The sequence below is a fragment of the Pelecanus crispus genome, chromosome 2, assembly GCF_030463565.1.
Source record: "Pelecanus crispus isolate bPelCri1 chromosome 2, bPelCri1.pri, whole genome shotgun sequence".
NCBI lineage: Eukaryota > Metazoa > Chordata > Aves > Pelecaniformes > Pelecanidae > Pelecanus > Pelecanus crispus.
In genome coordinates, this window is record NC_134644.1 from 146,033,616 (window position 1) to 146,055,940 (window position 22,325).

The following is a 22,325-nucleotide window of genomic DNA, read 5'->3' on the forward strand; positions in this document are numbered from 1 at the left end:
CAAAGGACTGAAGAAACAGCAGATACTTTGTATCATGGAAGCTTCCCAGCTGAGCGAATCGCCACTCATGCGCAGGACAGGCAACCCCCTGGGTTTTAAAGATCAGCTTTGTTTCAGACTGACAGATGCCCGCTCCTAGCTAGGAAACTGCATAACAGCTCTTGTGTTGAATCTCAAGTTACCACAAACTCCTGGGAGGGAAAGAAAAAAACCGAAACCCTACATCACACCCACTCTTGCATAGAGCGTTTGCAGTACAGTATGTGGCGGGGTGTTCCTTTCCTTTTGAACTGGAACACAGTGTAAACCAAGACAAGGAGGCACAAGGCCAGGATGCAGGGAATGACGATGGCTATGGCTTTCACAGTGCTGGCTGTGTTGTCCAGTTTGATGACAATGTCAACATCATCTTGAGGGCTGTGTCGGTCTTTATCTCGGTCTGTTGGTCCATCACAACCCATAAAATCCTTGAGGATGGATCTGGGATAGCCAGGTTCCACCCTGAGCATCTGGTTATTGAATTTCCAGTACTCTTTTCCTTTGTAGAAATATGTGAAGCCTGAGGAAGAAAATTGCAATTATTCATGGTCATATCAGATCAAATCATATCATCAACACACCATAACTGAAACTACTGGTATCAAATTATTTTGTAATTAAAAAATTAAAAAGGTGTAAGGAATAGACTTCAGTTATAAGGCTTTCAAATCTTCTTTACAAATTTCATTTCTTTATTGTCTCTAGAAAATCTAACATTGGGGTGTTTTTTTTTTAATTCAATAAACTGGGATTTTGTTTTATTCCAGTACTACAAAAAAAAAAAAAAAGAATTCCAGAGAAGATCATCTTTGACAGACCAGGGTCCAGCTGATTTGTTCATTCACTGAAAACCCAACCAGAGTTGGAATCCTCAGGGCCAGGACTTTAAAGCATCACAACCTCTTCAAGATGGTTGGACTGGATGATCTTAAAGGTGTTTTCCAATCTAAACGATTCTGTGATTCTAAGATGGGAAGTCTAATGAAACAAATTGCAATGCTATGCTAGCCAGAAATGAGAACTGACCCTCTTTAATGTCACATAGCCTACTGCTGTACTTCAGAGGAAGGAAACTGGATGAAATAACAGCAGCTTCGCCAAGAGAAAACAGGTGTAACCAGATTTAAGTTTTCTGCAAAGAGCTAGTATTTGATCATTTAGGTGCAGTCCAATGTTATTACTAAATATGCCTAAATGGAAAAAAAAGAAAACCAAACCCTTGACTCCTTGCCAAAAATGTACATTACTTTATTACCCTAGCTGAAAAACAGCATTGATCTGGCAAGAAACAAACCTTCAGGATGGGTGAACTTCCTCCTGCTGTTTATGAACAGAATGCAAACAGCTGGATTTTTCCTTATCTTCACTTTATAGACCTCAGCTTATTTCCTGCAGTACTAAAGGCCACTAAAAATACTAAGACAGATTGGGCACTATTTGTCATTTTAACAATGCTTCCTGAGAAGACTGGTAACTGGCTATCTGGAGATAAATGTTAGTAATCACCTATTCAAACAGCTGTTAGTTTCTTTCAATTCTAAAAAAAAAAAAAAAAAAAAAAAAAAAAAGGCTTGGCAGTACATTTTGTAGCTCAAACTGTAGAAAAATCTTCATCATCTACTGCCACTTTTCAGAATATATATAATATTTGAACATTCTTCTACATTAGTCATTTAGGTAATTTTAATGGCCTTCTAGCCATGGAAAAGGTACTGTTTTCCTTTTCCTAATCTCTTGCAGTTTTATTATCTGAGAATGTGTTAGTATATCTACAGAAAAGTATAATACTGGTTAAAAAGAAAAAAGAAAAGAAAAATGCTGAGCTATATCAAAACAGTAGTTAGGAGGCTTGTTCACAGAACATTTTCTATTCTGATTGGAACAAAACAAAAAAGAGGACTGTAATTCTTCTAATACGATGAACTTTTAGAATTTTAGCCTATATAAAGTTCCTTGAAGCAATCTGTAGTTTAAATGAAAAATATTATCAAATGCAAAATTTCAGTATTTTGAGCCATGGATTACCCTATTTTTGCATTTCATGTAACAATATGTATGTAAGAAAGCACTGTACGTACTGACCCTGGATAAATATTTCAAATGTGGAAATTTGATATTATCTCTATCAATACTCTAATACATATATAGAGACTGTATATAGATATGACACCTCTAAGTCTATATTCTTACATATATATACAATACTTGTATGTATACATCAGGGGTACATATAAGTTAGAATACTGACGTTAGTAATAATTGTTATTATACCTTGAAATATCAAATTAAAACTGTTAAAGTCAAAGCAACACAGGAATTACCAGCTCCTATAGATCCAGTAAAAATTCTGCAATAAGAGCATATCTTCCACGGGAAAACTCTGAAGTTAGTTTAAACTTTTCTGTCATTTTACTGAGGCAGGAACCAGGATAAGTCAGTAACAGCTGAAGGATGGAAGTTACCAGCAGAGAAGGGTGGTTCTAAGAGACTGAGTAGTTTTACTGCTTCTCATGGCAGAACAAGTGACTTCACACAACTGTTGAAAGTGATTTCATCTAAACCTGCCTGACTTCTTGAGCCTGCTTTGGGAGCTGCTCCTTACAATTTTCTAGGTGCTAGTCGCTGAGAGTAGTGAGCACAATGCCTGACCCAAACAGCATGGAAGGGCTTAGCAGTCACTAATGTGTCAAATAGAAACTCAAATTAGGAGTGGTAGTAAGCACAAGGCAAAAACCCCCTCAATGGCCTAATAAAGTAGACTACCTTTTCTCTTTCTTCTCTCTAAAAATTGCCCCACCATCCACTTTAGCAGAATTTCTAGCTAGGAAGTGAGATTTTCTATGCTGCTCTCAAGGCAGAAAGAAAGATTTCTCCAGTCGGGAGAACTTTGTATCATCTCAGGTTCCATGGAGCAACAGAAAGGAAATTTCTTCACCTCCTCCTGAGAATTTCTACCACAGTGTTTAGAAATTAAATCACAATATGGGAAGTAGAAGGGAGAGTTTCAAAGATGTTACCTGTACCTTACCAGCTTCTAGGACACCAAGTCAGGGTGATGAGTAGGAAATTGTTTTTTCTCATCTTTCCCAAGCCTCTTACTGCAAGATTACCCAAAATTTTTGTGGACAGTGAAGGAAACCCCTTTATGATCAGACTTACTGCAGGTGTTAATTTGCATGGTTTACACAACAGAAAGACAAGAGAAAGGAAAAAAGTATTCTTTAAAACAAAATAAATTAACTGGAAGACATGCTTTCAGATATTCCCTTATGAAGCTACATAGTAAAACTTCTTTGTCAACTCTGCTTCTGCCCAAAGAAAGGAAAATAGTTTCAGGCAAAACACAATCAACTTCTTTCCAGCTAAGCTGTGGTACTTCTTATTTGCATCTGCTTTTGTTTCTTTCTCTCCTCATACAAACAACAGTGGAGTTGTGAACTGGTTCTTAAGATGTCTATTTTCTTGATTTCAGGGAAAATGTCTTAGTGGTCTTCTTGGGAACTTTATGTTGTCATTTTCAGTCCCTCTTTCTACCCTGGGGCCCTTTTAGGCTTTCTGAGAAGCCCAAGAATGCCCTCTTTCCCCTCCACGATCTCATGTCATGTTTTACCACCCTCCTCATTCAAAGAGTCAGACAGACTATCAAAGCCACTGGGGTAAAAAAGAGAAGTGGCTTTGATGTAACCAAGAGTCTTTCCTGCCTTAGGAATGAGTGTTCTGCCTCTGCAGTACTTTCAAACCCACTGGTCTGGGTGTTACTGTAAGATAATTTTCATTTGTCATGAGAGACACACGTACCTGAGCACGGTAAAGAAAACTCATTATGCAGAATGCAATCAAGGTAAGAAAAAAACCCAAACCCATACATACATACATACATATATATTAAATTCCTTTTGGATGTAAATCTTTAAAAATATGCTTAAAAAGTAATGAAGGGAAGAAAGCAGAGGTTATATCCATTATGTTTGTCTGTGCATACATAATGTTTGTGCCCATTTCCACATATATGTGCATTTATAAACAGTTGTTGAGTGGGATGTATGCAGAATATCATCTTGACTGACCTACTTTCCAGTTAAAAACAAAACAAAACAAATAAAAACAACACAAAAAAAATCCAGCGTAGCCAAAAAGGCCAGAATCCAGAGTGGGTTTCTGCTTCTGATAAAACAGAGACGGAGCAAGGAAGCAATTAAACATATTTCTGAAAAAAACCTCAAACGTTTCCATGGTAAATTACTTAATCAAGTTAGAGGTTGAAATAGGAGACTGAAATGGTTTATACAAGGAAAGAAACCTTTTTATCTGCTTATTAAAAGGAAATTAAAATAATATGGCAATATATACATGTGCTGTCTGTGAGGCAAACAGAATAAACTGAGAATCTACTACTAAATAAATCATAAATGCCATACAACAATTCTCCAACAATGATAAGTGATGGCAAATGCATATTTTTATTCCCGTCAAAGGGAGCTAAACTCTGTGCAACTGAAGGCTCTGTTGGCAGCCTGCCAGCAGCCCCTGGGTAGCACTGAATTCTCATAGATGGAGGATATTTTGGCTGCTCTCATTCATCTGGGGGTGTGGCCAGCTGAGATTCTAGGTGATGATGCACTTTGATACAGGTAATAGCACTTCATACTAACATCCCTGTGATGTGCATTTCTGCTTATGGGCTTATGACATCTTTGATTTACATAGATTCCTAGGGTTATTTCTGCTTAGATAAAGCTTCCCTTTTCTAGTTGTTCAGAATGAAGGTAATACCTTCTAAGCTGTTTAAACAGCCAACACCTTGACAATTCAAATAGAGATATACTGTGTTTAGGAAGCTTGTTTTAAGAGGTATTATAATTCAGCAGAGAACAAAAAAAAAATTAAGTTAATTAAGACACAAGAAAAAAAAGAATGGAAATTAAGGTTTATGACACTAAATTTGAAAGACACTTCTCCATTGTGTTAAATGCAAACAAACAGCCATTTTCACAACAGCAAGTTCTATAGCAGGCAATATTCTGTTCATAAATCAAGAATTCCTTCACTACTTAACCTGAATAGTCGATCACCCCTCTACTACTCCATCTTACATAAAGGCTGTTAGTTAATCATTAAAACAGGAATGTGTTTGCATACCATTTTCTTTGTGGACAAAGGCTCCCTGAGGAGATTCTGGGATACCTTTCCAAATTGTGATTGGTTTGGGATAACCAGGGTCCATGGATCTCATTTCTTCACTGTACCTCCAGTACCTGAAATTTTTTTAATGGACAAAAAAAAAAAAAAAAGCATTTATAAAACAGCAGATGAGTAACTACATAATTTTTTCCTTCTAACAATTGCTACATTCATTAGGCACAAATAGGAATACTGGACTTCTTTTCTTTGAACATACTACCACATTACAAAGAAATCTATTTGCTGACTGGACAACCGTTTCTTGTAAGCAGAAAGAAGATAAAAGATTTTTGCACTTTGACAACTAAATCAGCATGCATCTCACTTATAATCACAGCAATTCTGGCGCCTAGGACTTCTGCACAGTGACACAGACAGATGCAATATATGCAAAAAAGATACATTCATGTTTTAGATAACATTTTAATCATGAAAATGACAGTAGATCCAGATTAAAATACTCCCAGCAATCATAATTTAACTCCTTATATGTATGCATTACAGTAGCTTTTCATTTCATTATCATTAAATAGATAGTTTAATACAAAATTCAACCTGCTTTTGTGCCTTTTTTCCAGCCAGCCCTTCTCCAACTTAAAAAGCTTCAGCATGCAAATTCTAGGCAACCTGAACATGTAAGAAGTATTTACACTTGTGATTTTATTTACACTTACAGATAATGTTGATAATTTCTTTGTCCTTATGCAGCTGGCTAAATTGCTGCGTATATCCTATTATAAACTGTTTCTAAGAATTAACATACTGTATTTGTAGTATCTCTGTGTACTCTGATATAATAATTGGGGGGGTCATTTCATATTTTGATTGGCTCCACTAATTTAGAGCATACCAATTTAAAGCATAGTTTTCTTGGAGAATTTTTTTTTCCCCAAATCAGTTTAAGTCATGTGAAAAATTATGTAAAATGTAGCCGCTTGCCATTTCAGGACATCAAGAGCCTGAGAATATATCACTTTCATTAATAATCTGGTCACTGCTGAAAACGTGACCCTTTTTCTAATTTGAATTCATTTTACTTCAGCTTTTAGAAATCCTTGTTATGATCATTCCTGATACATTAAAGAGTCTCTAAGTGGATTATGTGTTGTCCCTGTGAAGGTGCTTCTAATCAATTCACATCTTAATTTTTTTTTTTAAAAAAAAGGTCTAAACTCCTTTGTATTTCTCCCTGTGGGGTATTTCTCTGGCTTTAAACTTTCAATGAAATTAAAAGGTAGCAGATTTCAAGTGGGTTAAGAGTTGGCAACTTACATTAAAAAACATTTGTATTTATTTTTTCTTTCTTATGCATAAATTATTTTTATAGCCTGATTTCTTAATCTAGTCACATATGCATCAGTAACCAGCCAACAAAGCAATGCTCTTTATTTTTGAAATGTAACACCTTTCAGAGTTTACATGGAGAAAGAAACAACATGTAGTAGTAGTAAACAAAGCTCTGACATTGATACTATTGCAACCAGTTTTTGCTCATCTTTTGGCTCTGTGTTTCTTCATCCTTAGTTTGCATTTTCTCTTTTCACATTTGCCTGTTCTCTCTCTGTTTGTTTATTCTCACTCCTTGCTGAGCTTAATATTCTATTTTCTAATCTCCATTTTTATCTGCATTTCTTCTTTATCAACTATTTTACATTTTCCTCTATCCCCCTTTCCCAGAACCCTATTTCCATACTTCCATTTTTTTTCCTTTTTTCTCTTCCAACCTTTTCACCTTTTTGAGCTCCTTCTTTTATTAACCTCTGTGTTTTTCCACTAGGCTGCATGATGGAAATAGATAGTCCTATAAGACTTTCAAAAATATACGTTGTCATTAAAAAGCAAGTCTTTTAGGACACACACAATGCACACTCAAAAGTCCCAAACCCGTTGTTTTTTCAGCATTGATGAAAAATCCTATGAGGGAACAACTGATCATGATACTATCTTGGCAATCTCTGCTGGAATAATGAGCATGTCTACAAGGTAAAGAAAAGCCTAGTCCTGATTCTCCTTGGCATGCCAAATGTTCACAAGCAGACTCCCCAGTGATGATTTGAGTGATCTGAGCTTTACAAACTATACAAATTTTGTTACTGTATCTCAAAGACTGATAAAGTAACAGAGGGAAAATAAATGAAAGTGCATTTCATGGCTTTAGAAAAAGGGAATTTGGAAAATATTTGCTAAAACATGTTCTTTCCTGTATCTAATCTTACCTACTTAATGATATTCTGAACTATTGGATGAATAAGCTTTATGAAGAAAAAAATATTCATTTAAACTCTAAAGTATGAAAACCAGTCACATCAGACAGGGGCATAAACAAGGCCATGTGTCAAGAAGTGCAGCAAACCTACTATCATCTTGTCCTACACTACTCAGTTCTGGCAGGAGAGGAATGAAAGAGGGCAAAATGTTTTCTGTAGTCATCTTTTGTCCCCTCTTTATTTTTCATACAATTATTTGGAAGAATCATCTTTAGTGTTTAAATGGATCATTTCAAATATTAATAATGATAATCCATACATGAGCTGCTTTAGACGTATAAGTATTACAATACCTTTTACTATTTGGACTTTTAAATCTTCTTACTCTTTTGGGGTTTTGGGGGTTTTTTGGGTTGTTTTGTTTTGGTTTTTTTTTTCTTTTTATAGCCAATATTTGATGCTTTGTATTCTATTGCTCTAACTTTTTAATGTACATCCACCATTTTGGGACATTTAACTCTGTCTAGATTCTGCCCTGGAGCTCCTTAACTACAGACAACTGTTAAAACAAAATAAGTATACAGATCCTTGAGTTACATAAGGAAGAACATACTTCGTTATTCTGACGCTGGCATAACTTTTTGTTTCCCTTTCATTCCTACCTCCTGCCACCGAGAAGCTACATTTATGTTATACCTCCTTCAGGAAAAGATCCAGCCCTATAGTAGACTTATACTTACTACTAAAACTAACAGAAGAATTCAACTCTAACTTTACATTAAGAAAAAAATTGTGATATAAACAATAGACATTGAGAAGCTTAGTGGTATAAAGGTTTATTCCCACTGGTGGTCAATACCCTGTAACAGTTCAGTTATCTCTGCAATGCTCATGTTGTTTGATCTTCTTCTAACATGCTGTATTGCATTTATATCCTGCTGAGTTTCACTGTGCTTGTTAGCTCTAAGTAGCAACTTCTCTGTCAACAGATGTTTTCTCTGATAGTTCTTTTTGTCTTCTGTTATTACCACTAGTGTTTTAGGAAAGTCCTGACTGTAAGTAACTGTCTGTTCGTGAAAATATAAAAGGACACTGCTGAAAAAAGCCTAATGGAAGTACAGGTCACATAAGATTCCAACTGTACATACTTTCCCAGGAGTGCAGAGGTGGAAAATTATTACCTGAAAATGAACTTACATTTTTTTCAAAAATCTACTCAACCATGGGAAGCAAATAATTTAGGTGGCTTTCCTTTTCACTGTGGAAACTGATTGCTTGAAATGATACCTAGTTTTCAAACACCATAAAAATTTTACTTAGTTATCTACTTCCCTCATCATGAGTGTTGGAGATTTTTTTTTTTTAAAAAAAAGCACTTTAACAATAAAATTTGTTGTGGGAATCTGTAGTGCAATATTACAGTACTGCTAAAAAATGATCAACTGTAGTGTGCTAAACATATTCTATGATGTGCATCAAATCAATTTCTTAAGTGATCCATGAATACTATTAGTGTCTCAGAATCCTAAATACCGCACAGTAACAAAAGCAGTCATCATACTTTTAACAATACTAATACAAACATCACAATTATTAATAAAGAATAATTTGTCTCTGAGGACTCAGAATTTGCACAGTGATACATCAATCAACAAACATAGTAACATCCTGAAAATCTGTAAAATCCATCACTGAGATAACTTGCAGGGTTTCAAAAATTAATGAGTTCTCTTGACATCTCTATAAAGCAGACAAATATTCTTTCCCTTACTTTTACAGAGAGAGAAATGAAGACACAGAGACACTAAGTGACCAGTGCAAGTCTCTTTCAGGACTGGAAAATAACTCAGATTTTACAATTTTTTTCTGTTCTTTATTAATCATAAAAATAAGTGTCCCTTCTGAAGGGAACTTAAGATTTATTTAAAAATAATTCCTAGGGAACTGCTCAAATTGTTCTCTAGCTTCCTGGTTTAGCTGCCATTTCCCTTTCTTACCTCATTTTTAAATAGTAGAAGAGAAGTAATTTTCACTGACCTTAAAAAGCTTTGGATCATGGCTTGCCTGTTTACGTGCTAGGGTTTAGAAATGTGGATAAAAAGGAGCAGGTAAGAGTGTACATAAGTACCTTACTTTGAATATTTAAGTTTGAATTTGCCACAACTGTGACTTGCCTCTTGACTTCTAAAACATAACTCTTCCACTGGATATACGTATACCATTTCAGTATATTCACACAAATATAATTTAGGTTACAAGAAATATGAAAACAGTATGGTCCCCTATGCAGGAGGGGTTAATTTCATCCACAGAAAATGAACTGTTCAAGTGGCTTGACTTCTTTTTTTGAGAAATAGAGGAAAAGATTAACAAGCTTAGCTGATATCCACCAAATTGCTTCCTTGCAGAATTCCTATACCAACCTATCTCCTTTGAAGAAGTAGGTTTTCCCAACATCTTCCCACCAAATTGCTGAATCAATGCCATGGGAAGGAATTCCGCTTCCAAGTGTTATCAAATCATGAGGATAACCTGGCTGGAGAGTAGTGTCCTTGAAAACCCAGAACTTGTTACCTGTACAAAAGCATATATATACACATACATATATGTGTGTTAGTCTTCAGAATTGTCAGTATTAATATTAATACACTCCTAAGAAATAAGGAAGACTCCCAAAAGGCTACAGTGGTTCTGCCAAATACAATGAAATGAAAAATGTTTTATTACTGCAGATAATGCAAAATTAAATATGCCTTACAGATACCTTGCATTTATAAAGTACCTTTCATTCAATAAGCCCACAGAATATTTTGATACCAACTATATAGGGATCAAAGCCAGAATGAAAATGAAGTAATCTCAAGTGACTTTGTGGTTGATAATGTAATACATTTACAGCAATACTACACAACAGTTTTACATTTCATGAGGAAAAAAAGAGTGAATTTTAAGACAAAATGAGGTAAGAAAACTTATAAATAAATAAAAAATAGAAATTCCTGTCCTCATAGAGACCATGTACTTTTTTTACTCTGTACTCTCCTCTTCCTCAAGAAGATAAATTACTTATGAAAGATGTACAGATTATTTCTGAAATTACCATAAAATTGTTTTTAATCATATTTTCTTTAGTGTGGGCTAAAGACAGAAAACTGACATTCTGAAGTCCCACAGGTGAAAACCTTGTGTTTCTGAAATTAATGGGGGATTACCTTTAGTACCAGTGGCAATAAGATTTAATGTTTGGTTGCGCGTGATGAATCATTCAAAACCACCCAATTGACTTATTACATGCCAATAATACAAGGTAGTTGTACACTCTATCTGGTGTTAGCACAGTGTCTACACAAACCTCAGGTTACCTAAACCTTCTTAAATACAAATAATAGCCTAGTGCCTCCTGGACAGCATTGTTCAGTGGTTGAACCCCTGCTGTTGCAGTTACTAGCTAAATATATTGCCTATAATGGGGTATGCATGTCTACAGAAGCAGCAGTTTCACCAGTGTTTTGTAGTGTAGCCCCACCCCATAACTGTCTTTGGAGAGGATGCTTCCTGTGTTCTCTCTTGTAACTGGACAGCTTACCTCATGTATTGGGTTTGCCTGCCAAGGTTTTGGTAGCCGGGGGGCTATAGGAGTGACTTCTGTGAGATGCTCCTAAAAGCTTCCCCTATGGCCAATAGAGCCAATGCCAGCTGGCTCCAAGATGGACCTGCTGCTGGCCAAGGCCGAGCCCATCAGCAATGGTGGTAGCGCCTCTGGGATAACGTATTTAAGAAGGGGAAAATGTTGCTGCACAGCAGCAATTGCAGCCAGAGAGAGGAGTGAGAATATGTGAGAGGAATTATGCTGCAGACACCAAGGTCAGTGAAGAAGGAGGGGGAGGAGGTGCTCCAGGCACCAGAGCAGAGATTCCCCTGCAGACCACGATGAAGAACATGGTGAGGCAGCTGTGCCCCTGCAGCCCATGGAGGTCCATGGTGGAGCAGATATTCACCTGCAGCCCGGGGAGGACCCCACGCTGGAGCAGGGGGATGTGCCCAAAGGAGGCTGTGACCCCATGGGAAGCCCATGCTGGAACAGGCTCCTGGCAGGACCTGTGGAGAGGGAGGAGCCCATGCTGGAGCAGGTTTGCTGGCAGGACTTGTGACCCTATGGGGGACCCACCCTGGAGCAGTCTGCTTCTGAAGGACTGCACCCCATGAAATGGACCCACGCCGCAGCAGTTCATGAAGAACTGCAGCCTGTGGGAAGGACTCATGTTGGAGAAGTTCATGGAAGACTGTCTCCCGTGGGTGGGACCCCACAGGGGAGCAGGGGAAGAGCATGAGGAGTCCTCCCCCTGAGGAGGAAGGAGCAGCAGAGACGTGTGATGAACTGACCACAACTCTCATTCCCTGTCCTCCTGCACCTCTGTGGGTGCAGAGGTAGAGAAAGTGAGGAGTGAAGTTAAGCCTGCGAAGATGGGTGGGATGGGGCGAAGTTGGTTTTAAGATTTGGTTTTATTTCTCATTATCCTACTCTGATTTGACTGGTAATAAATTAACTAATTTCCCCAAGTTGAGTCTGTTTTGCCCATAATGGTAATTGGTGAGTGATCTCTCCCTGTTCTTATCTCAAGCCATGAGCCTTTCATTATATTTTCTCTCCTCTGTCTAGTTGAGGAGGGGGAATGATAGAGTGGCTGTTGTGGGCACCTGGCTTCCAGCCAGGGTCAACCCACCACACCTCACCAGCCCATAGCTCGAGTTTCCCAGCTTCAGTTTGCTCTAGCCAAGCTCTTCCTCACTGAACAGTTCCACTGTTATCTCACCTGGTTCATCATCTCATATTAACCCTTTAGTCTAACACTTTCCCCAATAATTGTGTTGTCCTCCACACTCTTTACTAGGGTCTTCGCAACATACTGTGCCTTTTGTCTTGTTCTTGCAACTATCTTCTCCTTTGTACATTTTTGCTTTCTTCCAATTCTTTTTCAAAATACATTTGTCACCTGTGTCTTTTCAGTAGAGACTTCTCTTTCAAACACAGACAGGTTTGGCTGAAAAAAGGGAATAAAGATCCTCATATGCCCCCTAGAAACAGGTAAAAGGGATCATAATTTGCATTTTAGTACTTATCTGAAGAGCTTGCTTTGAGGCCTGTCTTCTCTTTGCGTTATGTCATCTAGGCCACAGGGACACCTTTTCTGAGCTAGGCTATAGGCTCCATTGTGTAGGAACCATGTGTTTATTTTCTTTTCAAAGCACTACCTTAATCTGTGATTCCAAAAAGCATTGCTATTTTTAGTAATAATAACACTGAAGGAGAAGATACTCTTTGACATAATGTAGATCTTCTGAGTTACATCACAGAAAAGTCTAGAGAAGATCCATGAACATATATGTTGGAATCGCCTAGTGGATACTTCACTTTGGTCTATCCATTGTTATTTATGATGATGATATTTAAAATATAAAGGAAAATGTTTGAAAATATATTTTGCTCAAACACATTTGGAAAGAGATCCCAAGAGAGAAAATTATGGCTCTTCATATTAGCCATTGTACTTACCTGTAAGGCCAGGCAGGCTGTTACACAGACTTAGGAGGCTAAGACACTGTGCTGTATAAATATTTTATAAGGAAATGTGGTATCACCCCAAAGATCTAGGATCAGGTGTATGCCAGAGTCACCAAGATGGAAAATCCGGAGAGCTGGTTTTGCAGCTGGTTTTATATTTTAGCTATCCCTCAGTAATATTAAATGTTTGTTTAAAGGGAGGGGGTTTTTAATATCCCTGTTTGTATTGTAGCGATTTAAAGCATGTTTTCATTTTATCACAGTTTTAATTAGGAAAGGGGATATAATTTCAGTCCCTCCCATGCTGGGTTTCCAGAGTAAATTTTTTATCAGCTTCTTTACAGCTGCTTGTCACCCACTTCCAAATGCAGACACTACCCTTTGCTTAACAGATCCATCTTCTCCCCCCTGCTGGCTGAAGGAAGAAAGGGTTCAAAGAATGAGTGTGTACAAAGGCATTTGAAGTACTGAAAATAAAAGAGACACAGAAATCTGTGAAGAACAGTCATGGAAAGCTGAGGTCTGTATTGACCTGGGATTAAATTCTGTGTTAACCTGACGTTTACCTTTACTGAGGTTCCTTGCAAAATCCACTTACAGGGTTTGATCATGACAGGGGTGAGCATCTTCAGTCATTCACTGTCCCTTCTCCCATTCACTGTCCCTTCTCCCATGTGATTTATCCCTTTGCCAATTCACATGACTGGACACAGAATGCTTCAGATGGTAATGGCAGTTTCAAATGCAACGATAAGAGAAGTCATGCATTTTGGACCTTACTAGTTGGTACTTATGGTGTGAACAACAGATGGCATCCAGTGAATGATACTGAGCCAGCTCATTTCTGTTTCAGAAGATCATTCAAAATGACAGCTGTTGAACAGCATTGAGAGGCATATGCTGTGATGTATGTAATGCCATTACCTTTCTCTGTGCCTCACAAGGAAAAAAAAGTAACAGCAATTGTTAGGAACAGTTCATTATCAGCCATACCCAACAAGTCAAATTTAGCTATTAAACAAGATCAGGTCATACCACAATAAACAAGGCTTGAGCACACACCATTTTAAGTGACAGCACCTCTGAGCCAGGTATTTGTTGCATATTCAGATATACTGAAGTAGAAGGAAAGTGTAGATGTGGGAACACAAGACTTAAGAAACTAAATTCTTCTTCACATAATTTCTTACTAAGAAGTAAATTCTTTCTGAGTAAATAGAGAAAAGGTAAATTTAACTGTTTTATGGAGACAGTAGGGCATTGAGAGCTCTAACATATGTGGGCAAGACTTCTATTGATTCTAACTAGAGGGAATTGTATTTAACATTTGCTTTGGAAGACATGTTTAGTCTGTTACAACTGTGTTGATTGTTAATGGGAAGGACTGTATATAAGAAATCCAAATGTTCCATCTGGCTGACAGTTTTCACTTTGGTTTTTTTTGTTTGTTTGTTTGAGGGGGTTTTAGGTGGTTTGTTGGCTTTATTGTTTTGTTTTGGTTTGTTTTTTTCTGTTTACCTTCTGTCCCTCAGCTGGAGGAAAGTGGGTGGCTATTGATCAGAGGATTTCTGAAAAGTCAGAAATGATAAGAAGCTTTCAAACTCAGAACTGAATATGAGGAGGAGTTAAAGCTGAAAGTCAGTGTAAAAGATGCCTGACTATGATGAGAATTAGGTCCTTTTATTTCTAATTTATATTTATGTATCTTAATATGTATTAAAAAAGAATGCTTAATTCAGTATGCTTTCATTTAGCTCATATTCTTCTTCCACTAGTACATAGTCAATACACTTCATTAATTGTGATTATAATGGAAATAAAGAATATATGACAAAACTAGAATAGTTATAGTTTGATCCTTCTTATAGATAACTAATGCTTGTTCCGAGTCCTAACCTATGCCCTTGGCAGAAATCTCCACTGTATTTATTTTACAAAGTTGTTTTTTAATGTCTGGTTGGTGGGTTTGTTATTCTCACAGAGAATAAAGCACCACATGTTTCATTAAGCCTGGTCAACCTTCAGAATGTTTCATCTCTCTTCTTTTATTCCCTAAAGTAAGATCTAATATAATAACAAGCAGAATGGTAAGGTCACAAGCTGAGAATGAAGCAAGTGACAAAAAAGTCAAAATGTCTTACTTTTTGCAGTAATGCTTTGTTAAATATCATCACTGTAGGGAAACAATTGAGAAGGATGAACTGTGACTGCAATTATTTGAAGTCTCTCAACATCTATCTTTGACATTCTAAAAAAAATTACTGAGAATAAAGGGTATCTGTATTGCTATGTTTCACTTAAAATATTGAATATTTAACTCCAGATATTCTTCAGACTATTTAACTACCTGCTGACTGTTGCAAACAATTGTGCAGTTTTTAGCAACTGTAGTTCTTCCTTTGTAGAATCAGAATGCTGAATAGTTGTGCTCCTGGGATGTCAGCATCCAAGTTTTTTGTTCATGTTATATGCAATTATGATATGTGTGTAGTGCAAGACCTGTGTGGGATATAGCATACAATCATTGTAATAGTTACAGTGATGAGACAAAATCTCAAAAATTTTAGGAATTATATTCAACTGAAACAAGTTAAAATCTTAATATCTAATTCTGCAGGGTTCTTTTCTCCTGTCACCCTTGCTCATAATTTTGGTCTTTCAAGCTAGGATCAAGTGTCTTCTTAATAGTATCCCCAAATTACTATTCATGCTTCCTTTTTCTCATTCTTTGTTTCCCACATTTTCTGTCATTTCTCTGCTCCATGAACTGACACTATAGTAAATCTATTTTTCAAAATAAAACCGTCAAGCAGTGGGATAAGTGCAGCTGAAAGTTATGATGGTGGCACTGGTAGTATGAGTTTTACAGCAGCCTTTCTATTGCTACATTTGGTTTACCATAACATTCAACAGTGCAGATGGTTTGACAATTTCATTTTTAGCACCACATAAATTCCCACAGGTACACAGAATAAATTTTACTATTCACATTTCCTCATTAAAAAAAAAAAAAAAAGAAAAAAGTATCATTCTGGTGCCATCTTCTTATTATCATTCAGCATGTACAACAGCAGTGAATAATAACAAGAATGTAAACATCTGCTTTTTATAAGCAGCCATCCACCAGATTACTATGTACTTTATGAGCATTATGAGGCACAAGGAAGCAGGCCAAGTATCTTAAGCCACCCAAAATGAGCAAGCATCACTTTGAACTACAAGCATGTTACTGAATTTTTACAATTGTTTTTCCTTATGTAAATAAATATTAATTAAAAAACCAAACAAACAAAAGAAGGAAATGAAAGTTAAAATGGTAAAATTAAAAAAAAAATAATCAAACCCAATGAAATTTCAAAACCAAAGAAGACACTTGATCCAATAGTCTTGAACTTGATCCAGCTTAATTTTCTATAGACATCTAACACATTATGCATGATCTCACAGGCTCCTCAAGTATTCTCAGGAGAGTAATGTCAAATAGCTATAAATATACTGACAGATTTTATTAGCACAAGTTAAGAATAACTACATTTCTCATAGCAAAAACACAAGCTATAAAGATGTTTCAAAGGTTCATAAATAAATGTTCCATCCTGAGCTGCTATCTTATATCATTTGCATATGGCTCATATTTTACAACATAGCTTTCATTTAAAAAAAAAATGTTAGTTTTGAAATACTTTTATACCTTTACTAATCTATATTTCTGCTGCTGTAAAGAAGAATTCTACTAATATCATTAATCCGACTGTATACACAAAGGGAGGAAAAAAACCCAATGCTAATTAAAAAAGTAACAAAGATCTAAACTTGTTTTATAATTTAAATCAACTGTTTCAAATTTGATGTTTGCTGTCCTGAAAGGCAAGGATTGAAACAAATCAAATAGAGCATAGATTATTGAAAATAAATGAGATTTCTAAAGAGATAAACAGAATGTTTCAACCCAAAATGGTTCATAAGGTCTATCCTGAGTGCATCTTAAAAATGTCCCTGGACTAAGAGAATGTTTATCCTGAACTTATGACAATGTAGGCATGTAAGGAGAAGCAAGGTGGCAATTACTCACTAGCAATCACAGATGAGTAAATTGTCTTACGCCTTTCTTCACCTTCCTCAGAGAGTAAAGATACTGCTCCACAAGTATGAAAGCAGGTGTGAAAAACTAGTCAGTCACAGGAGGCCCTGTTTCACGCTAGTGGAAAAGCCTCCAAAGTGAGTGAAAGAGAGCCATGGAGATGGAAGGTGGGCCTGGAACCTTCCTTTGAGCATTGGCAGAAGAAGCAGTGGCTGTTCTGAAGGTAGGATATTTACACACTGACCTGTTTCTCCACCACACGCCAGAGATTCAAGACTCTGTACCTTATAGGACATTGGATGTTATTGATACCTTGTGAAGAAGTTTTTGGAGACTTAAATCTGCAAGTAAATGCTGTCTTCACTCAAACACCACACATTTCTGCCGTGAAGAACTGACCAGTCTTAAAATGAAGTGATCTGGAAAATGTTTTCTGAGAGGAACGCATAGTGACATTATTCCAGTTCAAGCTCTGTGATGGCACTCACTCCATCTTTTCTATTTTTTCTCTGAATAATGGACGTAAATGTTAGCTTAGACATGTGCTTTGTGAACACATCTGTATGCCAGACTTGAGATTTAAAGCTCCTTCTGGAACTCACTTGGTTTGACCAGTTTTAGACTGGTAAAACACACTACCTAGATAACATGTTCTGCTTGCTCATCATCTTAGCAACAATCAATTTGTCTACTTCTAGCACCTTTGGGAGGAAGACATACACTCTTTTCCGAGGAAGAAATTTTGTGAGGGAATGGAAGAAACAAGACAATGATTGCTACCTACAGTCTATTTATATAGACTTCTGCAACCATGTTCCCTAAGGCAGCTGAGATCCTTGGTTAACGGGAATTTTCAAGGACACACATACAAAAGACTCAGCTGAGCCTATTTATTCTGTGGCATTGGAAAAACCTGAATTACACTGATAGACAAACCCCATCAGGTAGATATTGGAAATCATGAAGAGGAAGGGGCAGAGAAGCAAAGATTCAGAAAAATTGCACAAGGAAATATGAGGACATTTGACATTGGCAAACAAAGGGACAATACAAATTTCACTGGAAAAATAATGGAAGGAACTTTGGAAAGAAAGCAGATGAAAAAATACCTGCAACAGAAAATCCAATTATCATGTGATATCAGCTAGAAAGCACAAAACTAGGTGGTCTGAAATCAGAGAGCATAAGCTGGGAATGATGAGGAAGGAAAAGAACACAATATTCTGACTTCTAAGAGCACAATCCTGCTGCTTCTGCTTGCTTAATTAATCCTGATTATTTAATTTCCCAGGTAGAAAATAGGGAAATTCCTCTCTTCCTTCTGTTTCTTGTTATCAATAACCTACAGACTACTGAATCAACCTATTCCTCTAAGACCTAACAGGAGTCAGTCAGCATTGGGTGCAGAGTTAAATAATGATAAAACATAATTTGAGGTCACTGGGAAGGATAAGAAAGCAGGTATAAGACTAAGCTTGATCATTTTTGTCTGAAGCTTAGGTAATGGATCCCAGCATTATCAAGGTAGAGGTATGGAATGCACAGGGTATTTCCTTTGCTCTATGCAGCAGTGATGAGCAAAGGAATATCTACAGAATATTTGTATCCTCCCATGTCCCACGGACCCCAAAATCAAGCAGAGGGATGGAGATTTGGAGGTATTTTGATAATGATTCCACATCTTATCAACTTCTCAGAGTTTATGACATGAATTTTATTCTATGGCAACAAAAGTAAAAGCATATGCTGTATTGAAGTAATGTAAATAGAAAATGTACTATATGGAATGTAATTTTCCTTATGATTCACACAAAAAATACAGATTCTCTATTAGTAAAACATAAACTTCTTCTTCATTGTACTCTTAAGCAGTGTTTCCACATGTTGTTAAACAGTTTCCATTTAGCATTGCTGATATGTTTCCATAGTGAACGAAATATTATTTCTATCCCCCTGTCAATGATTCCACTTGTAAAAATGAATTAATTTTTGATATAACAACTTAAAAAAAAATTTCTACTTTTTTTATAGTGAGTTAACAAGTGAATCACTCACAACACTAAATAGCTGAATAATTATTCACATATATTTTCAGTTTCTTCTTTCTTCTCCCAAATTATTATCTTATAAAACATACTTTACATGGTTTTCACTCTTTTACTGCTAAATGGGTATTTATTTAACATATAGGATAATTTTCTCATTAAATCTAAATTAGATGCATCTTCAAGAATTTTAATTTTGAAGTATGTCTGACGCCTGGAGTGAAACTTTGAAAAGAATTATTAACAATTCAATGCATACAACATATATTCTGGAGTTTGTGCGTCTAAAAATACTAAATACACATCTATGAAAAAGATATTTATTTTTCCCACCTGAAGCTCCTAACATCACAGTTCTCAGATGAAATAAGTACAGTGCAGTACAATGACTTATATGTAGCACAGATGCCATTTAAATATATGCAAATTTCATTTGTAAAAAGGAAGAAGACCAGAGACAACCACAAAGAAAAAATATGGAACTGTGTTCATTCTTGCTTCCTAATCCACATTTTTCAAAAAGGTTTTCATAGTAGATCACTGCGTTGCTGTCTCTTATTTATACTTCCAAATTTTTACTGAATATATAAGAGTAAATGATCTGATACTCTGAAGGGTAATCATAAATTAAAGCTGTAGTTGCCAAAATGAGAAAACATAAATCATATACTCTTCATTTAGCTACCAATTTGCAACATGATTTACAAATCATTAGTAAAAATAAGCAAGTATGTTCCAAGAAATCATCACAGCCGAAAGTATTACACAAAATCTTACTTTTCTTCTTTTCTTACCTTTAAAGAAGACAAAATTCCCCTCACTGTTTTCATAAACTGCATCAATGCTGGGAGGCAGTCCCCTCCAGAAGTAGGTAATCTGCATGGGGTATCCATCCATCACCCTGTTGTTTCTGACTCGCCAAAACCACTGATCCTGGAAACCAAATACACGTCTCTTACTATGCTTTGAGGCATTTATATGTGTTCTGTTGCTGTCTTGAAAATACTGAACAGCCTATCCTAGCATTTTTAGAGTATGACCTTTCGCTGTTTGCATAACCATATTTGCGTTCGTATTCGTGTCACATCCATACATTATAAAAGTGTCAGAACTAGTTGTTCCCTGAGGTGGGAATAAGCGACCTATGTGAACTGTGTGTTAGGTGTAGATAGACTTCGGCAGAACATACAGTGTGCTGTGTGAGATGATGTAACTTTCTCAACATCATTCCTATAAGGGGCCCAACTTAAAATTTGTGGACTGACTACAAGTGCTTTTAGACAGAACCATATGCATATGTGTAAGCCTAATATAATGGGACTACAGGAAGGCTTTGAAGATCAACTAATTCTGCAAGCCATTCTTTTGCAGTGGCTGCTAACAGTGAAAGGTTGATAGATACAGCTGTAACATTACTACATCAGTTCGATAAGAACTACACTTTGATGATAACTTTACTGTAGTGAAGATTTGCAGTCTTTCCATGTAATATTAAATAGAACAGTTAATATTACAGCCAGTTATAGGTGCTAAATCCAGTGTCCTGGTAAATCTATCTTAGCTTGTTGCCATTTAAAATGGCTTCTCCCTGTGGGCCATGCTATTGCTTTAACTGAGAGTCATACAGAAGTTGCATTGTTGAGGAATGAGGAACGTTCAAGCTAAGAAATGAGTATGTGACTCATCTGGTGGGCGTTGATGTCATTGCTGGACCTCTTCAGCTCTTATAACTGCCACAGTACTAGTTCACGCAGTATTTAGAGATGAAGGAGAGGTTAAGCAAGTATTTAACTTTTTACACACATTTGCACATTTTTACAGTATTAATATTATACAAAACAAAACCCCCTAAAAGATAAAGAAAGTGCTATTCTCTCAGATATCTGTCACAGCTTAACAGGCTGTTCGGCCTTCTTTCTGTATAGGTCAACTTGCTAAGCAAAAGAGATCTGTGCTCTTATGGGAACTGGCACAGCTTAGAGAGGAGATTAATACTTTGCAGGAGCCGGTTTATGATGAACTGTATTCATCATCTTTCCAAACCTGAGATCACAGTTCTCTTTAATTGTTTATCTTTCCAATGACTCAACATATAAATCTCCACAAAAAGTGTTAGCCATACAAATACAAAACAGCTCAATATATATACAGAAATACATCTTAATCATGTGCATAAATGAGTCTAAAATTGAAAGAGTTGTTTTGAGGCCCAGATTTCTGAGAACTTTAATACTAAAAAAAGTTCAAATACCTCACACAACCTGAAAAATATTATATTGAAAAGTTGCAATTGTCTGGAAATAATACTACTAAAATCCCTCATATTTTTTCATGCCTAGCTATTTCATTGCTAGTGTTACACAGTTGCACTATTCTCATCTGATTAGATTCCTATTTTCAGCTTTCATTGGTCTTTTATTGTAAGATATATTGTAATATTTAAGGAAGATCAGCAAAGGATTTTTTTTAGGATTAATTGACTAAATTCCAGTAAGAAAAATGGCAAAAGTGGGGGAATACACCTTAGAGATACAAGCGTTTAGGAAGGCCTAACTGAAGCATGTGTTCTGAATGCTGGAACAGATAACGTCAACCTCTGTTATTTTTTTTATTACAGCATGTAGATAAGACAAGAGGGCTTTGAAAAATTAAAATTAGGGGGAATATCCTCAAAGCAGACATTTGGAAGTACTTTTTCATTGAAACAGATCCAGGTCAGGTTTTTTAGACATCATCAATCTAGGAATGACTTAGGGAGGAATGATGTAATGATAAGTCTCAATAGGCCAAACAATTCTTTGTCCTCCCTAGATTTCTATAAAACCCTCAAAAGCCAGGCAGTATCTCAGAGATCAGCTATTAAGTTTAAAAAAAGGACAAACAAGCAGCAAGCTGCAGTGATTTAAAACTGCAGTCTTTGTGATATCTGTTACTACCTTCAGTACAATAGAATATTCCAGTCTTGTCTTTCTTCACTCCAAGATAGACATAACCCTCTTTATTAGTCTGAATTTGGTTGCAAAAGCACATCTTAGAAAACAATGCTTAATTGCATGAAGGAACATATCCAACTTTCATAAAATGTCCACCAACTCAGAAAGACATTGATCAATTTGTGGGTACAAAATAAGCAAGATATTTAAAGATGAAGAAAGACTGACTACTTAGCTGAATACAAAAGGACATAAGTACACACATAATCACTTCAC

The 22,325-nt window shown here is 36.3% G+C and overlaps 1 protein-coding gene across 1 annotated transcript in view; it reads right to left on the bottom strand.

The window, feature by feature from the left end:
* Window positions 1–224: 224 nt before the first annotated feature.
* The window catches only part of MMP16 (matrix metallopeptidase 16), a 182,384-nt gene continuing 160,283 nt past the window's right edge, over window positions 225–22,325 (bottom strand). The window contains exons 7-10 of the mRNA XM_075705269.1: window positions 19,911–20,049; window positions 9,851–10,001; window positions 5,179–5,294; window positions 225–559 (exon numbers count right to left, since the gene is read on the bottom strand). Coding sequence (XP_075561384.1) covers window positions 225–559; window positions 5,179–5,294; window positions 9,851–10,001; window positions 19,911–20,049 — 741 coding nt within the window. The remainder of the gene's footprint in view (window positions 560–5,178; window positions 5,295–9,850; window positions 10,002–19,910; window positions 20,050–22,325) is intronic.